A 22,434-nucleotide genomic window follows, 5' to 3' on the forward strand; every position below is an offset into this window, starting at 1 on the left:
AAAAAGGATTAAAATTATATTGAAGAAGTAACTAAAACTATACTGCTACTTTATTTAGCAGTACTACTAGATATATGGAGGCAGCTAGGGGGCTCAGTGGACAGAGACGGGCCTCAGCGCTTACTAGCTGTGTGATCTTGGGCAAGCCACTTAAACTTCTGTTTGCCTTCATCTCCTGAAGAAGGAAATGGCAAGCCACTCCTGTTTCTTTGCCAAGAAACCTCATGGACAGTATGGTGAACGGGGTCACAACAAGTCACACATGACTGAGCAACAACATTACACAAAGACCCCAAAGAGGTCAAGAATAGAGGAATATATATACAAAAAATATTTCTACAGATGCTTTTTTGCAATAGCAAAGAATTAGAAGCAAAATTGTGGTCCAATAAGTGGGTAATAGATGAATACTTTTTGTGGTATGTGACGGTAGTGAAATATTATTGAATGCATCACAACAAATGATGATAGCTAGATGCAATTAGTATAAATAATGAATCCCGTGAAGTGGTTCTATTTTCTGTGGTAAATGATTCCAGCCCAATGAAAGATGCAGTATAAGTCTGAATCACGTAACCACTTCACAGGATTCATTATTCAAAATAATTGGTTACTAAAACTTCTATGAAACTTGGGAAGACAAACAGAAGTAGAACAACACTAGCCAGAAATTATCAATGTCGAGGAGAATTTACACAATGAACAAAAATGCAATGTAAAAGGAAATGTTAAAGGTAACATAAATAAGAAAAATAAATGAAAATACAAGATAAATATATATTGTACAAGTGCACACACACGTGCACATACATACATACACATACACACACACACATACACACGCATAAAATAAAAAATGAAAATTCTTATTAAGGTAGAATCCAATCATGATTTCAAAGGACTAGAGGTGAAGCAAGTTTCCCAATATGGGGCAGAAAGGTGGCAGAAGAATACAAAATTCAATCATATATTTCTAAATATCATCAATGAATTAATTTATTTTGCTAATTGTTCTTATTTGTTACAAGAGTGAGGAAAAGAGTAACATGGAAGAGACTTTTAACCTTTTATTATTTACTTATTTTTTTTAAATAGAAAAACAGTTCAGTTAACACCGAGAATATAATGAATGCTAAAAATTAAGCAACAGTAATATTTTGATAGAAATCATCATACGTTATATTATTAAACTGATTCAAATGAAAAAGCAATTAAATCCTTTTAGGAGAAATTCTATTTAACAATATCTATATTCAACTTTTAATTTTGACCTTCAGAACTAAGATATAAACTCATTATGAGTTCTAGCTGATCAATTCCACAAATATCCAGTTTATGTAACATATAACTCTTATAACTTTTTCCAATTATCTTTCATTGACTTAAAAGTAGTAAGTTACTAGAGTAAATATTAGGAACACTCTAACTCCTGAGTTGTTTTTTAAAAAATCATAACTGAGAAAGATTATTTGGTCTTCAAAATTTAGAATCTGAGATACTGTGGACCCACACACAGTACCTTATAAAACCTTATGACAGGGGAAATATGCACAGAGTGAAATAGAAATGTCTGTGGACAAAAAGTAAAATTAAAAAAAAAAAATTACAGCAGATTGCTCTAGGACAGTCATAAAGGCATGACTGCATCCTTAACTTTCTAAATCCTTTATAATCTGATCACATCCTGCCTACACCTAAAATGCTACCTTACATAGTTTGCCCCTGTTTCCCTTCCTATAACTAAGCAATATGTAAAAAAACAGGTTTTAATATGTAAAAAATCAATAATTACTTAAAAACATTGAAGAATAAGAGATATATATATTTTTTGCACTAAGTAGCAGGAAGGGCAAATAACCATTCTAGAAATAATGTTAATTAATAACAACAATATTTTTGCTAGACTGAAAAATTTGTGTTTTCAGGAAAAAGGAAAGGAAGAAATTTAGGAGTAACCAGAATTTAGTGTATTCCAGGAATAATCCAGCTTTTACTGTATTAATAGTTTCTATTAATACATGTAGACTGAATTCTAGCTAGCAATGATATTTTAACACATTTCTCAATTTTCTTTGCACAATCCACCTTGCCCCCTTTTATACCCCGCAACACACAACTAAACTAACCTTAGATGGATTGAATGGAATACCCAGGTATGAAGAACCTCGGAAACCACAGCGGTTTAAATTTGATCCTAGAAAATAAATATACATATTTACTTAAGTTAAAAAGAAACCTTTATTTTTGCTAGATAGTAAAACAATGCAATCTACAATCAAGCCAAAAAAGAAAAATTATCAATTGGGAAGAGTAGGGATAGATACCTGTATACCTTTTTTGTCTGCATCTGTAAAGGATCTCCCAGTGAGGCAAATCCTTCTATTAATGCAGACAAGCAACCACTACTTACAGACTTAAAAGAGTTTCCTAGGGCACTGAGATGTTAAGTGACCTGACCAAGGTACACAGTCAAATAGTTTATGTCAGAAGTAGGATTTAAACACAGGTCTTAACTCTTAGGCTGGATCTTTAATTCCTATAACATGCAGTCTCTTTTATATATATATTTACAAAAACTTTCAGAAAAATATATGCTTTTCATTTAGGCCTTTCCAGTGTGAGGCTCATATTAGCCAAATAGTACCTAAAAAAGTTGAAGAGCCCTCAGAGGAAGGCAATCACAATTGTGAAAGTCCTTGAGATGGGACCATATGAAGATTGTTAAAAGGAAGTAGAAATACTGAAGCTTTGAGATATACATAATGACTACCTTAAAATATTAAGGACTAGCACAAAGAAGAGGGAATGGACTTCTTTTTCTTGGCCCCAAAAGGCAGAACCGATTTTTGGTTAAATCATTTCCTAATAATAAGCGTCATCTACAAGTAAAACAAGATGAGGTACTGGACTCCCTTCTCATTAGAAATCTATAAAGTTGTTAGATGATTACTTGTCTAATAGGTTGCTGAGAGGACTCTTGCTCAGATATGACTTAGTTTTTGAAATCCTTTCCAACTCTGATAGTCTGTGAAATTAGCAGTTAAAAACTAAAATGAAAAGGCAAAATACTCAGTCTATACATTCACTCACTAAAGCGCATATTTAAAATGTCATAGATAAAACCAGAAATGAGAATTTGGTTAACACAGGGGGAAAAAAGATGGAATGGAAATATGGCTATAAGAAGCAAAATGGCCCGTAAGATAGGAAAACTATGGAACTATGCTCAAAAAGTTATCAAACTGTGCATACCCTTTGATCCAGCAGTGTTACTACTGGGCTTATATCCCAAAGAGATATTAATGAAGGGAAAGGGACCTGTATGTGCACGAATGTTTGTGGCAGCCCTTTTTGTAGTGGCTAGAAACTGGAAACTGAATGGATGTCCATCAGTTGGAGAATGGCTGAATAAATTGTGGTATATGAATATTATGGAATATTACTGTCCTGTAAGAAATGACCAACAGGATGATTTCAGAAAGGCCTGGAGAGACTTACATGAACTGATGCTGAGTGAAATGAGCAGGACCAGGAGATCATTATATACTTCAACAACAATACTATATGATGACCAGTTCTGATGGACCAGGCCATCCTCAGCAACGAGATCAACCAAATCATTTCTAATGGAGCAGTAATGAACTGAACTAGCTATACCCAGAAAAAGAACTCTGGGAGATGACTAAAAACCATTACATTGAATTCCCAATCCCTATATTTATGCACACCTGCATTTTTGATTTCCTTCACAAGCTAATTGTACAATATTTCAGAGTCTGATTCTTTTTATACAGCAAAATAACGTTTTGGTCATGTATACTTATTGTGTATCTAATTTATATTTTAATGTATTTAACATCTACTGGTCATCCTGCCATCTAGGGGAGGGGGTGGGGGCTAAGAGGTGAAAAATTGGAACAAGAGGTTTGGCAATTGTTAATGCTGTAAAGTTATCCATGCATATAACCTGTAAATAAAAGGCTATTAAATTAAAAAAAAAAAAAAAAAAAGATAGGAAAAATTTGGCTTTACATACACTCTGATTGGAATATAACCATTTGTACTGTAAAATCAAAGAATTCAGATTAAATCAAAATTAGCACTTTTCCCATAAAATATTCCCCTCCACAAAACTGTAAAGTTTATCCTGGAAAATATTGTTTTGCTTTTCCATAAATTTCTGTTTTTTTTTTTTTTTTTAAAAGTAACATTTTCCTATATTTTTTTGGGGGGGCCTGGGTATTTAACAAAAAAAGCCTATTACTAATAGACATTATTTTTTCTGTCCTGCTTTTCCTCATTTTGTTCCATACCTCATTCTGATACCTTCCTTAGCAAATCAACCTGATTGCTATTTCTGATTTGTTTAACTTTTAAAATCTCATTATTTTTTAGTTAGGAGCTTTTTGTCCCAATACCAATTAAATATATTTATTATGTATTATTTACATTAAAAAAAAAAAAGACAGCTAGAAGAGGAAGGACCTCCCTCTACAAAAAAGGAAAATCTCTGCCCTTGAGGAATTTTCTCATAATTTTTAATAGAGCTCAAATTTTACCTATGATTTTCCTAAGGAAAAATGAATTCCATTTAACTGACTTTATTAAGTACTTATTAAATATCTGATGCTTGCAAAATCTGATGTTAAACAAATGATTATCACTCATGTCTTTCAAGGAATCAATCGTGTAATGCTGGAACTGTTCTAATTCAATGCCTGGGACAAAATAAGTGCTAAGTATTAGCTACCATCATCATCATCACTTATTGACTAATTCCAACATCTGCATAAGATTCTGTTGGAAAAGAGTTAAGAACAGCTCTAGTGAATCAATCTTTTTTTTCCAAGTAGCACATAAATAATTAGCATGAGTATTTTCTTGAAGTTTCTGTCAGCTGTGTGATGGTAAAGCTATAGTCAGTTATAAATAAAGTTGAAATACTACCTAGGAAAGACAACCTTCTTCCCTTCTAATATTCTCAACAATGCCCCAAAGGGTAATAGAAAAATGTATAGTGCATGTGAATAGGTGGCAACACATTACAAAGAATTATAAAAGGAGGCATGGAATAAAGAATGTTATCAAGGAAATATATGATTGGAAAGATGGACTATGTCATGATCAGCATGAGGAAATGTTGATCTCTTTTAAATTATTATTTTTTTTTAATTTTTTAATAATAGCTTTTTATTTTTCAAAATAATGCAAAGATAGTTTTCAACATTCACCCTTGCAAAACCTTATGTTCCAATTTTTTCTCCCTCTCTCCTCATCATCCCACTCCCCTAAATAGCAAGTAATTCGAAATAGATTAAACATGTGCAATTATTCAAACATTTCCACATTTATCATGCTGTACAAGGGAAGTGTCAACTGAAAGCCCAAAGACTCTATTGGTCTTTTGATCTTGGCAAAGAGAAAAAAAAGGAATGCCCCCAACATAATGGGTGGAGTCCCTGTGATGAGCTCATATAAGCCAATTACATTAGATGGGAAAGCATAAATATGATGTGATGGATATTTATGAATGGAGAGACTGTTGCACAACAATGAAATCACAGATCCATTTAATCTAGTGGAATAAATATAAATCTTATGAAAAACTATAAAGTTTACTCGAATTTAAAATGTCAATCTAAATCATAACAGTGTGGTAGATTTACTCTACAAAAACTTAATACTGGTGAAAAAGTTTCATTTTTATATATATATATAGAGAGAGATTATGCTAATTATTACAGTAAACTAAACCCTGTCAAGGAGAAGATTTTGCAATTTCTTAATTGTTGAAGTACATAAAAGTTATTTTATAGCACCATCTACTGTTTCACTTTAAAATTAACAAAGTTTAAAAGTTCCCAGTGAAATCATTACAGTCAGTCAGGCTACTCTGGATTCACCTGGATTCAATCAATCTTACAAATTACTTAATCTCTTATGGTCTCAAGCAGCTCTCTAAACTTCTGCTTTTATTCACTGGAACTGAGAGTTGTCTACATCAATAGCATCACAAGTTAGAATCAAAATAACAAAGAAAAATAACTAGGAAAAATAATTATGTCCTGTCAATATATGGCACTTGCTTGATTCCTACCTTTTAAAAAATGGCTTTCGTTGTGCAAAATCAAACAATTTTTTATGGTGTTTTGAATATTGTTGTCTAATACATTTCAGCAATAAAATCCTAAAGCCAGAGGCTTCTCAATACTTTAATGAAAATACATTTTTATGTAAAAATCAGTAAAAAGCATAGTAATTAATGAATTGTTCCTTAATACAGTAAATAGCATCTATCTAAAAAAAGCAAGAGCTAGCACTATTACTTGATATAATTCTAGAAATCCTAGCTATCGCAGTAAGACAAGATAAATTGAGTTAGGAAGGGTAAGCAAAAAGGAAACAAATTTACAGTTTTCTGCAGGTGATAAAATGGTTTAGAGAATACCAGAGATTCTAGTAAAAATTAACAGAAGTTAATAACTAATCTGTATATTATCAAAAAAATTCAGAAAGAGATAAATGCTTAAAAAAAACTGGAGAAATTAGTTGTTCTTTGTCAATATGACAAAAAATAATATCTATTATAACGGTCTCAATTTCCTCATTCATAAACTAGAAGAGTTCAAGAGTTCTTCTAACTTTAAATCCTCTAACTGCATATAATAAAATAGAAAGGAGAAAAGGGAGGGAAAGATGTTATATTTGAGGAATTACTAATAACTTTTCTTTACTACTGAATATTTCCATCCATCTTTGAACTGTTAATTAATTTGATATACCGAGAATTTTACATATGGCTACATACAAAAAAATCCAGTACTCATAATATCAATTTTACTACCTTTTTCTTCCTACAAAGTGTACCTGTGTTTCCTAAGGCCATTAACTATATATACGGTCTCTATTGCACTCTACCCTTCAATCTGCTAAGAGCTAAAAGAGGTGAAATTAGCAATACAGAATAAATGAAAGAATCAGGAGATTAATGGCAATGATTAGGTACAAAATAGTGGGAAAAGAATCAGCAGTCCACTAGGCTCTGGACTAAGAAGCTGAACCCAACTGTCACTAAGAGATGTCAGCTTCCAACTCTAGTCCAAAAATTGATCAGGGAATAAGATCTGGATTATTGGCAAACAGACTCAATAGGGCTAAACTAAGTAGCTAATAACTTGGCAAAACAATGTTATTTTTAAAAGAAGAAAATTTATATAGTCATATTTACAACAAGTTTCAGAGAGGTAAAGGAGAAAATATTATTTTCACTTTCTAACTACAAAATAGTAAATTAAGACAAACTTAGATATATCCAAGGACCCAAGATATAAATAGAAATAAAAGACTATTACAATCCATAATTCACAAAATTTGTTCCTTAAAGGATCTAGAAAATGTATTGCCTTGCTTATGAATAAGTGATAGAGTTTTACTAGAATTCTTTTGATATTCAAATTGAGAACCTTCAAGAAGACAAGGACAATTTCAGCAAATGCACTGCTTTTGGGGGGCAGTACTCAGAATGATGTGTGAAACCTGCAAAAAGGTATAACTGGCCTGATATAATACAAATTTCCTAACAAATTGGAAGAATCCCAAAATGAAATGAAATACCTTGAAAAACAGTGCACTTTCCCTAACAATTAATCTTTAATCAGTCAGCAAACAAGAATTTAAGTGCCTATTACATGTCAGGTACTATGCTAAGCATCAGTTATAAAAAGGAAAAAAAAAGAAAAAAAAGCCCAAGCTTTCAAGGTCAGTCTAATGGGAGAAAACTGTCCGATTCTTCTTGTGCAACAAAATAACTGTATGGATCTGTATACATATATTGTATTTAACATATACTTTAACATATTTAACATGTATTGGCCTACCTGCCATCTGGGGGAGAAAGTGGGGAGAAGGAGGGGAAAAATTGGAACAAAAGGTTTTGCAATTATCAAAGTTGAAAAATTATCCATTGCATATATCTTATAAATAAAAAGCTAAAATAATAATTAAAAAAAAGAGGGTCCTAAACATAATCCTAAAATTTATCCATGGTTATTAAATCTAATCTAGATGAAGATTTAGCAAAAGAGACTAAAAACAGACAGGTAGGAAAAGCAGGAGAGAATAGTCTCAATAACCAAGAGTATCAAGGAGAAAAGAATGCAAAAGCTGCAGAAAAGCCAAGAATGATGAGGATTGAGAAAATGTAATTAGATATGGTAATATCTAGAGACTGGCACTCTAGAGAATATTTTCTATTGCATGCTGAGACTAGAAACCAGACAGCAGAGAATTAAAAGAAAAAGAAAAAAGGAGGAGGAAGCTCCAGTTATAAATGACTTTCTGAAGGAAGTAAGTCACAAAAAGAATAAGAGTGAGAGTAAGATGGACAAATCAAGTAATGAGTTTTTGAGGATGTAAGAGACATAGAAAGGGAAAGAAAAATAAGCATTTATATAGCATTTACATGTGTTCCAAGGACTGTGCTGAATATATATGTAAATTTCATTTGATCCCTAAAATAACCTTGGGAAGTAGATTACAAAGTATTGTAATCTACTTTGTAAATCACCAATTTACAGTTGAGAAAACTGAAGCCAAGAGAGGTTAAGTTACTATATGTGTTTGAAGTTACGATTGGGTCTTCCTTACTCTAGGAACACTGCTTTATCCACTGCGTCATCAAGCTGCTTCCACAGTGTCACCAGCTGATTCCATAGGCATGTTTGTAGGCAATAGGGAAGCAACCAATAGAGAAAGCTTGAAGATATGGTTAAAGACTAGAGGTGACAAAGGGAACAATCTTTTGAAGAAGACAGGATGGAATGACATGACTTGTGCATGTATAAAACTAGCCTTGGCAAAAAGGAGTTACCTTATCACATAAGAATGGAGTGAAGAAGGAGGTAGTAAAGAAAGGCATCTCAGTGATGCAATGTCAGTCAAGATGTATTTCTTAAGTGCTCATAATGTGTTAGACTGGGGATATATGTGCAATGAAGAAAAAGGAAAAGAGAAATGGCTTCAGAATTTTCAGCAAAATATGAGGCAAGGTTCTCAGTTGAAAGGTTTAGAAGAGGGAGAGTCATTGGAAGCTTGAAGAAGTTGGAAAGATTTAGAAATATCATTTTGGTGAGATACTGAATTAAAAAAAATGTATTTATGAACTGAATCACCTCACACAAACATTTCGATATACAAGAAAAGGAAGAGGGGGGTTTGTTTAAAACCACAGACTTCTGTTTTATTTAGTTGTCTCTCTTTTAAATGTAACTGAACATATGCAGATTGTTCTATATAAAATCATTTATCATAGTCCATTAAGCTAGCCCACACTAGAAAGTAGAAATCCTTTCTTATAATAAATGTTTATAATAATGCAATATTTATAATGCCTTACATTGGTCATACCTGACAACACATATTTTATTGGGTATTTCTTGTCTATTACCACTTTCTGGTATTAGAGCATTGATTAACTGAAATCTACTATCCACTTTGATCAGAGTTTCTGAAGTCTTTAAGTTATTTTTTTCATTACATGATTATTATCACAGATTGTTCTCCTGGTTCTGCTCATTTTGGTGAATATATCATTTTGTACAAGTCTACTTTTCTCTGAGTATCATATTGGTTTTATAGTCTAATACTATTCCATTATAATTCCATACTACAATTTATTCAGCCATTGTCCAATATGATATGCACCTATTTTGTTTCTAGGTTTTTGCTACTTACATGTAAGTACTGCTATACAAATTTTTATATTTGTGGCGCCTTACTCCTGCCATTCTTGGAGTATGTACCTAATATGTTATGAGATTAAAGGCTACATTTAACTGGTTTTTTTTTTGGTTGGGTTTTCAATTTTTTTCCCCCCAGAATGGCCAAATCAATTCATAGCTCTACCAAAATGTATTAATGGGCCTGGTCTCCTACAGTTCCAATAATTTTTTCCCCATCAAGATAAAGCCTGGCTGGATAACTGCTTATAGAGTATGCTGTAGAAAGAATCCTTGTATGAATCAGTTAATTAAACAGATTCTGAGGTCCCTTTCACCTCTTAAAATCCCATGGTCATATGATCATACACAATACTTCAATTGGTGTGTTGGGAAGGCTAATAAAAACTTGAAAAATGATTATTAAATTGGCTCAGAGTAATATGAGGTTTAAACTAGTTCACCTTATTGGTGAGCACTCCAGTCCAAGAAACTATCTTTAGAATTCCTATAAACATTTGCCATTTTAACATGTTATTGTATCCCACAATTTAGGAAAGTTTAACTGTATCCAATGTAAACACAAGGGCAAAACCTCCATATATCTTATAACACTCTTACTCACTCCAATTTCTCAGCAAAAGAAACACACATGGATAAAACTTTTATATGTTTGGCAATATTCCTCATAAAGTTCCATTTTGCATGAGCAAATAAGTTTTGCTAAGGCCACAGACCAAGGGGCCATGCCAATAAGCAAGGCCATAATAAATAAAAAAGCAGAGATATCACAAAGCATAAATTGAGAAGCAGTAACAAGCTTCTTACCAACTAGGATGCTTACAAAATCCAAATCGGAGATTGAAAATTAAAGATCAGAGACAGGTTCCCCTGTCAGTCCCTGAGAAAATGAAATGGCATATACCATAGCCAGTCCCTGAGAAAATGAAATAGCATATACCATAGCAGCCCCATTATATTTATTAGACCAACTGTTTGCAGAGTATATACTCCTTGTAATTATTACAAAAGAAAAGTGGAAACAATTACCTGTAAGGTTATGTATGGTTTTATTTCTATTCTATGAGGAGCAGAGTGTTTTGTTACTGAGCAAACCTCAAAGGTGAGGACAAATCACCTCAATTTACCTTGGAAGACTACTTTCTGTAGTGCTAATGAAGATAATTAAAGAAAGTTTTCTATATTTTATAAAACCACATTTTAATGACTTGTTTTGACCTCATAAAAGCTGTAATCATGGTAATTAGTTAATTAAGTAATTAGAATAGGTCTAAGAGCCAAAAGCACTCAATAATAAATAATATGTATAAAAAATAAAAGATGCTAAAAACTCACTCACTGTCTTCTGTGGGAAGAACCTGCAGGGAGTAAATCCATTCTATGATATCATCTTTGTTCACCACATCTAATGAATCCAACATATCCAGCCCAGAGAGTGCAAAAAATGCAATTGTCAACCTAGAATGTTTAGGGAAAAGGGCAAAATTCCACCATAACTATCAAACCATTGAACATCATATGATCATAAACAAAAATGAATTCATTCTAAATATGCAATAACTTTAATAGTCCTTCAATTCTGTTCAATCCAATAAAAATTCTCCTATGAATCATAGGATGAATGAAATGTAGAGGAGCATAAGGAAAACTGAGGAATGGGCACCTGAGAACAAAACATGAGTTAAAAATGCAATAGTTGAAAAAATAAGAATCTAAATATACTCTAATAAAAGAAACAAATTATAATATTTAATTACTAATACTAAATGAGACATTATAAAGTATATAAAACAAATCAATTTCTGTCTAATCAGTCAAGAACACTCCTATAAGGAAATGTTTACTTCCTAAAGTAAAAATTAGTCAAAATAACTCACTTTCAGTATTCAGAAAAACAAACCAAAAAAGCATTTTTCTGTAAAATATATTTATGTAGTATAAATTACAAATTATCATAAAATTATCTAAAACAATGAACAGAAATACTTGATAATTTTTGAAAAAAAAACTTTGATTCACCAGATATGAGCATTGTCTCAGAATAGATTAAAAATATTTCCTAAATTCAATGATCATTCAGTATTATGGATCTCTTTTTTTTGGACAGAGCTTACCATAGCTAATTTCATCTTCTACTATAAATAAAATTCAAATTCAAATATTTTTTGTTATAAAACTACAGCTTCAGTTCAGAATTTTAAGAATTTCTATGCATTTAACTTTAACATTAGAGAAATTTCTGCTTCCTAATACACGATTTACTGATACCATCATATAAGATCCTTGTTTTTCTCATTTTAAAATCAAAAATTTGGCTAGCTGATTTATAGTCCCTTCATCTCAAGCACAGAAAGCTCAGTACATGTATATAAATATATATAACATATCTGTGAACAATTTTTAATAAAAGATCATACAATTATAGATTAGAACAGACCCAACCCCTTCATTACACAGGTAAGCAGATGTCAGAAAGAGATGATTTGAAAAAAAAAACAGGAAAAAAAAAAGAAATAGACTCAATATAGATTTGGACAGTATAGTAATCATTCCTTAAAACCAATATTTTTTGCTTTACAGTAACCAATAAAAACTCTTAGAAGTAGTTGACAATATAAAGGCATGGAAATTTATTTTTGGGGTATGAATTCCCCAGTTTTGGATATTATCTACCTAGTAAGTCCCAGGACTGGCATCTATGTCTGTCTTCAAATGAACAAAAGGCTATACGTCCTCCAGATTCTCTGTCAGGACTGTGCTAGATAAATCAAAATACATAATGAACACAGTTTACAAGTTCAAAAGGTAAATTAAATTTACCTTCTATAGCAACTTGAAAGGAAATATATTGACCAACAGCTGTTTATGAAGTATTGATGACATACTATTCATTCATAAACTCCATTATAATCCACAGTCTTAACTTTAACAAAATATTACTTTATTCAAATGACTCTCTTTCTATGAAATGATAAAATGTTGATTCATTAACAGGTCTTGGAGCTCACTTCAAAAACCAGATCTTAAAAGATATGTACTCAATTTAATAAGATAGTGTTTTTACTCCTTATTCCATACCTCCTGTATTTCTATCAATAGTCGATTACATCTGTTAGATTATTATAAATACTACAATACCTCCCTAAATTAAATGCAGTTACAAACCAAATAGCTTGTTTCTTTGTCAGAATGCTTTTAGTTGTGTGAATCCAGGCAAATCACTAAATCTCACACAACTACAATTTTCTTATCTATACAAAAAAGTTACTAATGGCACTTCCCAGGGTAATAAAAATCAAATGAGGTAACAGATTGCACAGGACTTTACAAAACTACTTCTTATTCAAATAACTATTTATTTTGTATACTTACATTGTATATACTTCTATCTCTTTATCTATGAACAAGGACTATATTATCACTAGAAAGTAAATTCTTTTTTTTTTTTTCAAGTGTTTTTAATAGAAATGGATGTTGGATTTTGTCAAATGCTTTTTCTGCATCTATTGAGATGATCATATGGTTTTTGTTAATTTGGTTATTAACATGGCCAATTATATTGATAGTTTTCCTAATATTGAACCAGCCCTGCATTCCTGGTAAAAATCCTACTTGATCATAGTGTATTATCCTGGAGATGATTTTCTGTAGTCTTTTTGCTAATATCTTATTTAAGATTTTAGCATCAATATTCATTAGGGAGATTGGTCTATAATTTTCTTTCTCTGTTTTCAACCTACCTGGTTTAGGTATCAGTACCATGTCTGTGTCATAGAAGGAATTTGGTAGGACTCCTTCATTCCCTATTTTATCAAATAATTTATATAGCATTGGGGCCAATTGTTCTTTAAATGTTTGGTAAAATTCACGTAAATCCATCTGGTCCTGGGGATTTTTTCTTAGGGAGTTGTTTAATTGCCTGTTCTATTTCTTTTTCTGAAATGGGACTATTCAAGCAATTTACTTCCTCCTCTGTTAGTCTGGGAAGTCTATATTTTTGGAGGTAGTCATCCATTTCACTTAGGTTATCAAATTTATTGGCATAAAGTTGAGCAAAATAACTCCTTATTATTTCTCTAATTTCCTCTTCATTGGTGGAAAGTTCTCCCTTTTCATTTTTAAGACTACTAATTTCATTTTCCTTCCTCCTTTTTCTAATCAGATTTACCAAAGGCTTATCTATTTTATTGGCTTTTTCATAGAACCAACTCTTAGTTTTAGTAATTAGTTCAATAGTTTTTTTACTTTCAATATTTTTAAATTCTCCTTTTAATTTTAGAATTCCAAATTTAGTATTTGATTGGGGGTTTTTAATTTGGTCTTTTTTTAGTTTTTTTCAGTTGCAAGCCCAATTCATTAATCTTTTCTAGAAAGTAAATTCTTAAAAGCAGGTATTTCTGCTTTATATTTATCTCGATTCCTTTTCTCTTCTATACAATTTTCCTTGGTGATCTCACAAGTTCCCATGGGCTTAATAATCCTCTCCATGAAGATGACTAAAAAAATCTACTTTAATCATAACCTCTTTCCAATCTTTCAGTCTCACATCTCCAACTGTTTGTTGTGTTTTTTTTTTTTTTAAGAAATCTTAACCCGAGTGTTCAGTACACATCTTGAACTTGTTACCTCTAAAATAAAACACATTGTCTTTCTCACCTATCTGTCAAGTAGACAAGTCACTCAGGCTCAAAATGATCATCTTCATCAATTCCTCTTTCAACTACTATAGAAAAGCGTTAAGTCTGTCGACAATCTGTATCTTTCTAAACTCTCTTGCACACACCGGCTTCTCTCCTTTGACACCGCGACAATCCGGAAGCGTGCCCTCAAATACTTCACGCCTGAATGACGCTAATGGCTTGCTTACTATTTGGACTCCGGCCTCCCCACGTAGCTGATCTTCCTAAAAGGCAGCTCTGACCATGCCCACTGCTATTCCTATTCTGACCACTTTCTATTCAATAGACTTCACGGACTCTTTATCGGCTTCAGGATCCTGTATAAAAATCTCTTTGGCTATGAAAACCTTCGTAACCCACCCCCTTCCTACTTCTGCAGGATCCCCTTACTCGGTGATCCAGGCACACCGGGCTCGGCTCCGGCTCCGCCTCGGAGCCTTTTCATTGGCTGAGTGTCCGCCCCGCGCTCCCGCACCTCCGCATGCCAGCTTCCTTCAAGTCCCAGCCGAAGTCCTAGCTCCCCTCTCCTCTTACTTCTAATTCACTCCCTCTGCTAATTATCCCCCCATTTATCCTGCACATCATCTTGCTTGTACATAGTCGTCTTCCGATCGTCTCCTCATCGGACGTGGACTCCTGGAGAGCAAGAATTAGGTTTGCCTTTCTTCTGTATGCTCGGCACTCAGCCCGACGTCCGGCTCAGATCAGGCGCCGAATAACTGTCTCGGAAGAGCGCTCTGTCTCGGAAGAGCGCTCCCCCCGAGCCTAAGCGGTGTCAGTGAGTGCAGAAACGCTCTCGGGCATTCTGCCTCAGGTCACGCCGCTAAAACCTAACAGAACGGAGAAGCGAGCCCAAGTGCAGAGCCCCCTTCCCACACGCCGCGGGCTCCCCAGCGCCATCCCGGAACACCACAGACCCAGAGAAAGCGACCCGCAGCCGCCGAGGTTCCCTCGGGCAGTAATTACCTGCTCGTTTCGAGGGAAGAATAGCGCTCAGGCAACACCTGCAGACAGCGCTGGAAGAATCGGACGTGTCTGTCCCGTAAGAAATCTAACCGCTCCGCATCTCCGTCAACCAAGGTCAACCGCTCTCCCTCGGCCGCCATCTTGCTCCGGATCATGGACCACACCTCTTACCGGAAGTTTTTCAACTTCGTTAAAAGAAGTCCCGCCTCCCAGCGCCAGACTTTGCCGTCACGCTAGAGGAGCTTAAAGGGATTTCATTGGTTTACTTTAACTGCACGAAGTTTAAAACTCTCCTGGATTTTAAATACTGACGAAGTTGGAAAAGTGAGGCTGGGGGTTTTCTCCCGCCAGTTTCAAGAATTCTTCTACCCCCGGTCTTGAGAGCTGGATGTGCGTCCCTTGTATAACCTCTTTAATAGTACCTTACCCCCCCCCCATCCCCCACCCCGTGTCCTTTGTCCCAAATCGTGTTTTGTGGGTACTGACCCAGACCAATCAATTTACAAGGTCCTCGCAGGTAGTCTGAAAACGTTAGTAATGATACAACCTTCGAATAAAGTTAACTTTGGGAAAAACACTTTGGGAAAACTCACTTTGGAAAACATTACTTTGGGAAAACAACGTCTCAACTCATTTTAGGTAGCTGCCCCAGGTTAAATATGTGCAGTTAGCTCTCCCCTCCCTAACAATCGCCCAAATTCCTTTTCCTCTCCCGCTTTTTACTTTGCCTGGGGGAGAAGTGACTTGTCCAAGGACACCAAGCCAAAGTCAATTCCGCTATTCTGCAACAGAGATGGAGTGGGGAAAGGAGAGGGAGAGAAAGGCAGAGACGGAGAGCAGGAGGGGGAGAGAGAAAGAGAGGAGAGAAATGGAAAGCTAGATGCTCAGCGAAGCCCTGGGCCTGGAGTCAGTCAGGATTCTGCTGTGGGATTCTTTACAAGTCATTTAACCCGTTTCCCTTAATTCAATGAAGAAGAAAATTACACATTTTGCAAAGAAAAGCCCACGAGCAGGATAGCCCATGGGGTCAGAAAGGATGTGACAGGACTGAATAGCAACAGTTGACTGAATTGCCTTCTCACCACCAGCATTACTTGCTCAATCCCTAGCAATCTGATTTGTGTTTCCAACATTCTTAATAAACTAGTCTGAGTGATCTAACTTCAGTCCTCATCCTTCTTGTCAAAATAATCTCCCTAAGACACAGGTCTGATTATACAATTTAATACCACATCAAAAACTTGGAGTACATCCCCGATGTAGGATAAAATCCAAATAATAGAAAGCCCTCCACAATTTGGTTATTACCTCCTTTAACTTATACCACTCTCTTGTAGCCAAACTAAACTAGTACCTGAATTGGAGACTCCCATTTCTTGTCTTTGGGACCTCTTCTATTCTTTTATTGCACTCCCCCTCCTTATCTTCACTTCTGAATATCCTTGTCTTACTTCAAGAAGTAGCTTTTTTACCACATCTTTTGGGCTTACTCTGATGCCCCCAGTTCATATATCCTCCTGACTTTTTTTGTTTCCACTTTCCACCCCATATCAGAATTACCTAAGAAAAGTATCTGCTGCATTTTTGTCCTTCTTTCTCCAGCATTTGATACTGCATTTTTGTCCTTTCTCCAACAACTAACATCATGGGACCTTAATGAATGTTGAACTGAATTTTATTTCTCTGCACCATGCCTGTCTCTCCTTTCCTGATATTTCTAATAGCTTTTTGATCTCTTTTATGTTCCAATCCCACTAAATGTGTCCTTCAAAGCATTTTGGTCTTGGAAATATCCTCCATTCTCACAATTAACTCTATACAAATAACTGTTAAATCTATAGATCCATCTTTTTCCTGAACTCCAAACTTGAAATTCCAGCTAATTGCTGATAGAATTTCTCTGGGTCTCAGTTTGCCTATCTGTAAAAGCAGGGGGTTGGCCTAGATGTTCCTAAAATCCCTTCCCATTCTTTTTATGATTCTATTATCTCCATCTTGATGCTATGAGTTATTTAAAACTCAAAATGTCCAAAATCTGATGCTTTCTCTTAATATCTGTCATTAAAACCTGGAACTAGAGATTTTACTGAATCTTCCCTCTCTTTTCCTTCATACTCATCTCAACAAGGTTGTTTCCACCACAAATCTGTCCTCTCCATTCTTTACCACTATCTTCTAATTCAAAGGTTCATTTTTTCTTACATTATGTTTCCAATCTGCTATGACTCCATTCTCTCTCCTCTCCTTCAAGAGCTCTTCCTAAATGACAGATGTGATTCCTGTTTAAGAACTTTTAGTATTCCCCTATTGCCAGAGATGATTTACTAGGTGTTATGGGCCAGAACTTGAAACAAGGTACTAAGTGGAATTGAGGAGACAATGGTTAAATCTAGTTTAGCATTGATTTAATCCTACAACAAATAATGGTTTCCCAGTGATATAATGATGGGTGTGTACTCAGTGCACAGCATATAAGCAAGAAACTCTCAGGGCCAGAGGAGACTCTGGAAGAAAGCCTACAAGCCCTATCTTCGAGGCAAGAGATTCATTGCATCTTCTACATTGGTGCTGGCTGGAGACTGAAGAAAGCAGAGGCAGAAACCAAGGACAAAGCAGCAAGATCTCTTGGAACCAGGCAGAGAGATAGGCCTCAACTAACCGGGCTAATTTGGAAGGAGAAATAACGTTTGCATTTTTACCAGCTGGCTGCGATTTTGGAGTAATTATTTATTTTAACTGAAACTAAGGCTGCCTCCAGAAAATTCTTCATCTTCAAAGCCATATCTTTCTTAATGTAGGTCATGATTATATTGACTTTTTGGTTGCTATGTCACACTGTTCACACATATTGAACTTATAGTTCTATGAAACCCCTAAATCTTTTTTTATCACTAACAACTGAACTTCTATCTTGAACATGCAAAATTGGTTGTGATAATCAAGTATAAGTCCTTATATTTATCTCTTTCGAATTTCATGTTTTTTTTCAATAATCATTTTTATTACAGTGCAGAAAGAGGTAGCAAACCTGGCAGGAAGGTTTTCTGAACTTATGCCACTAATTAAAAAGAAGTCCTCTATTAAAACTTAGTGGAAAGACCTCTCAAAACTAAAGCTTTATCTTCAAGAACACACGGACTCTTGTCTCTCTGAATCACTGGCATAGATCAATCAATACATTCTAAAATGAAATTTTGTCATATTTCAGGGTAGCAACAGATTTTTTTAAAAGGATAAAGTCTCCAAAGTGACTAAATATATATTTTTATGACCAAATTATGTCTCAGTATCTCTACTTACTATCATATCAGCCTGCATCTTTCTCAGGTACAAATATCCAAAAATTTTCTGATAGTCTAGTTACTGTTATGGCCTAAATTGGATCTTTCCCTATCATTCCTCCCTCCTCACTCCACTACCCAAAATGTTTTCTTCTTTTTATGCATTGTTTTCTCCTAGGTAGGGATTGTCTTTCTCTTAGCTTGCATTTTTATTCTCAGACCTTAGCACAGTGTAGAAAGTAAGTATTTAATAAATGCTTGTTGATTTGACTTGCTAGGATCAGAAAAGCTGAGTTTGGTATGTTTAATATAATTTCCTTCAAAAATTAACTTTTGGGACTTGGGACAAACAACACCTGGTTTCATGTGTGTGCACTCTCCAGATATATTTTTAATCCAAGAAACTTATGATTTCGACAAGTGAACCATTCTTTTCAATAACAATATTAACAGGAAAATGAGACCCTATCTTGAACTAAAAATCCACAGTAATGTCTTTAATCACATTTTGCATCTTAATCTAGATTTGTGTGAACTGTTACAAGTTTTTTCCTGACTTTCTAGGGCACTTGTTATAAGCTGTTTTCTGTTCTTTCCAAAGAAACTAAGCTCAATGTTAACAAAGTGGAAAAATGTCTATGCAAGATTCCTTCAGAGAAATGTCAACATTTTCTATAATATCAACAGTCTGGCCACTTAGAATTGTTTTCATTTGTTTAAATGAGCTAAAGAGAGCTGATTTTCACCTTGTTAGATTCTATACAGTGTTCAAGACTATCAAGATTTTTTTTCCTAGAGCTGATCACTCTCTTGTGTTCATTGTTCCCAGCTTTCTGTCAAATTATCATATTATATGTTTGAAAATGATACCTGTATTATGCAATAATATATGTAAAGCACTTTGCAAACCTTACAGCACTATATTAATATGAATTATTATCATTATTGTTATTATTATCTCCAGGACAAAATACAAACTCTTTAGCACTTAAAGCTTTTTACAAATGATCTCATTCAACTTTTCCAGCCTTTATATACATTATTCTTCTTTGTGCAGTGTTATTCAGATGGAACAGGTCTTGTCATCCTGCAAGCATAGCATTCCTGTCTCTGTGATTTTGCATCGGCTTTCCTCAATGTCTGGAATGTATTCCCTTTTCACATTTACCTCTTGGAATAACTGGTTTCCTTCAAGACTCAATTCAAGCATCATCTTCAATATGAAGCCTATCCTAGTCATACCAGATGCTAGTATCTTCACACTATCACAGATTTATGGCTGGCAGGGCCCTAAGAGATCATCTAGTAGAACCCCTCATTTTACTGATTAATCATTATTAACCTCCTTGGACCTGAAGCTAAAGTAACTTTCCAAATTACACATGTAATTAAGTGTCAGGGCTAGGATTTAATCCTCAGTTCAGTGACTCCAAGTTCAGCCTTTTCCCCCCACAATACCCCACTTTTTCCCATCCTTATATTTGTTTTGCATGAATATATACATAGGCTCATGTGGTTAAGAGTGTAAGCTTCTTCAGGAATGAATAGGACTTGCTTTTGTCTTTGCCTCTCTTATACTCCCTGGAATATGGCAGTGTAGCTGCTTAATAAATGTTAACTCAGAAATTAACAACCAAGGCATAGATAATAACTTAACAAAATTTCTTTACTCTAAATCTGATATCATTAGTTAAAAATATATAGCTATGAATATTCAAACAATGACTTATTGCTTTAATTCCATGCTAACTGGGTACCTAATGGCAAAAATGTCTTCCTGGGGAACATAATACAAGGTCTGAAAGTCCCTTTACCTGAGAACGTCCTCACGAAAAGGGGAGAGAAAGGTGGCAGAAAATCTTGTAGTACTCAGGATCTCCATCTTCATCCACTAATTCTTAATAAGGAAAAAAGCTTAACAGGAGGATTAGTATAGCTAAAAAGAAAGCCAATAAAGAACAAAAGCAATAGTACAAAATATTTTGTCAGATATTAAATTTTATAGATTTAAAGCTGAAGTGACCTTAGAAGCTGTTAAATTCAATTTCTTCATTTTTCAGATAAAGAAACTGAGTTTATTTGTTGTTGTTCAACTGTTTTCCAGTTATATTTGACTCTCTGTAATCCCATTTGGGGTTTTGTTGGCAAAAATACAATATTGGTTTGCCATTTCCTTCTCCAGGTCATTCTACAGGGTTGTGACTTGCCGGGGGTCACACAAGGTAGTAAGCTTCTAACACCAGAGAGAAGTCTTCTGACTGCAGGCCCAATACACTATCTGTTGTGCCATCTAGTTGCTACCTGAGCCTGAGGGAGCTGAGATAACTGAGCCCAGGCTAACATAGCTAGTAACTGGCATAATTTGAATTCCAGTCCTCTTGATTCCAAATCTAGAACATATTTACACCATGCTACCTTGTTCACAAATGGCCACTATTTCAAATAATTTTTCAAAAAAGCTTATAAAATATATAATGCCTTACTGTCAAATAAAGGCCCAGACCTTTGAGCATACACACTCTGATCTGCAGGGTGCCAAACAACCCACATGAATTCTTGGGGAACCTATTTCCTGTAATCTTGACTTCCCCTTAAAAGCATATACATGTAGACTCTTACAATATCTTGTCTCCTATTGCAAAGTGATGAAAAGCCTTTTAATTGGATGATGAAACAGAACTAAATATGCATATAAAAGAGTTAGGGTTAGTCCTATTGTCATGTTTATATCTCCTAGCCAACAAGAAAGCAAGCTATTTTGTTAGTCTGCACTTTTGGTATGTTACAGTTCCAATTTGGCAACCAATTAAAAGATTTTTCTTTTAAAGCTAATGATGAATGTTGAAAGGGATGTGGGAAAACTGGGATACTAATACATTGCTGGTGAAGTTGTGAACTGCTCCAACCATTCTGGAGAGCAAAGAGCTCTTAAACTATACATACCCTTTGATCCAGTAGTGTCTCTACTGGGCTTGTATCCCAAAGAGATCATGAAGGAAGGAAGGGGACCTACATGTACAAAAATGTTTGTGGCAGCCCTTTTTGTAGTGGCTAGAAACTGGAAACTAATTGGATGCCCATAAATTGGAGAATGGCTGAATAAGTTATGGCATATGAATGTTATGGAAATTATTGTTCTGTAAGAAAGGATCAGCAGGATGATTTCAGAGAGTGACTTACAAGAACTGATGCTAAGTGAAATGAGCAGAACCAGGAGATCATCATATACAGCAACAAGAAGATTATATGATAATTATATGACGTGGCTTTTTTCAATAATGAGGTCATTCAGGCCAGTTCCAATGATCTTGTGATAGAAAGAGCCATCCACACCCAGAGAGAGGACTGTGGGTACTAATTATGGATCATAACATAGTATTTTCACTTTTTTTGTTGTTGTTTGCTTGGATTTTGTTTTCTTTCTCATTTTTTTCCTTTTTAATTTAATTCTTTTTGTGCAACAGGATAACTATGGAAATAAGTATAGAAGAATTGCACATGTTTAATACATATTAGATTACTTGCCATCTAGGGGAGGGAGCGGGAGAAGGGAGGGAAAAATTTGAAACATGGGGTTTTGCAAGGGTGAATGCTGAAAATTATCTGTGCATATATTTTGAAAATAAAAAGCTTTAATTAAAAAGGGATTAAAAAAATAAAAGATTTTTTTTTAAAATTATGAAGTAAAAGATAAGAGACTATTTCCACACGCTCTGAAGTGGAAGGCCAAGTGCTCCATCAAACAAGCCTGCTTACAAAGAGGCTTCCAGA

At 34.5% G+C, this 22,434-nt stretch overlaps 1 protein-coding gene across 2 annotated transcripts in view; it reads right to left on the reverse strand.

Annotated features, from left to right (window-relative positions):
* The window catches only part of PGGT1B (protein geranylgeranyltransferase type I subunit beta), a 47,806-nt gene extending 32,255 nt beyond the window's left edge, over positions 1-15,551 (reverse strand). For both annotated transcript variants that reach the window (XM_003759497.3, XM_023495838.2), the window contains exons 1-3: positions 15,383-15,551; positions 11,077-11,195; positions 2,127-2,194 (exon numbers count right to left, since the gene is read on the reverse strand). In XM_003759497.3, the coding sequence (XP_003759545.1) occupies positions 2,127-2,194; positions 11,077-11,195; positions 15,383-15,537 (342 nt within the window). In that variant the 5' untranslated portion in view covers positions 15,538-15,551. The remainder of the gene's footprint in view (positions 1-2,126; positions 2,195-11,076; positions 11,196-15,382) is intronic.
* Positions 15,552-22,434: the final 6,883 nt, after the last annotated feature.

This window comes from Sarcophilus harrisii, chromosome 1, assembly GCF_902635505.1.
Source record: "Sarcophilus harrisii chromosome 1, mSarHar1.11, whole genome shotgun sequence".
Lineage (NCBI taxonomy): Eukaryota > Metazoa > Chordata > Mammalia > Dasyuromorphia > Dasyuridae > Sarcophilus > Sarcophilus harrisii.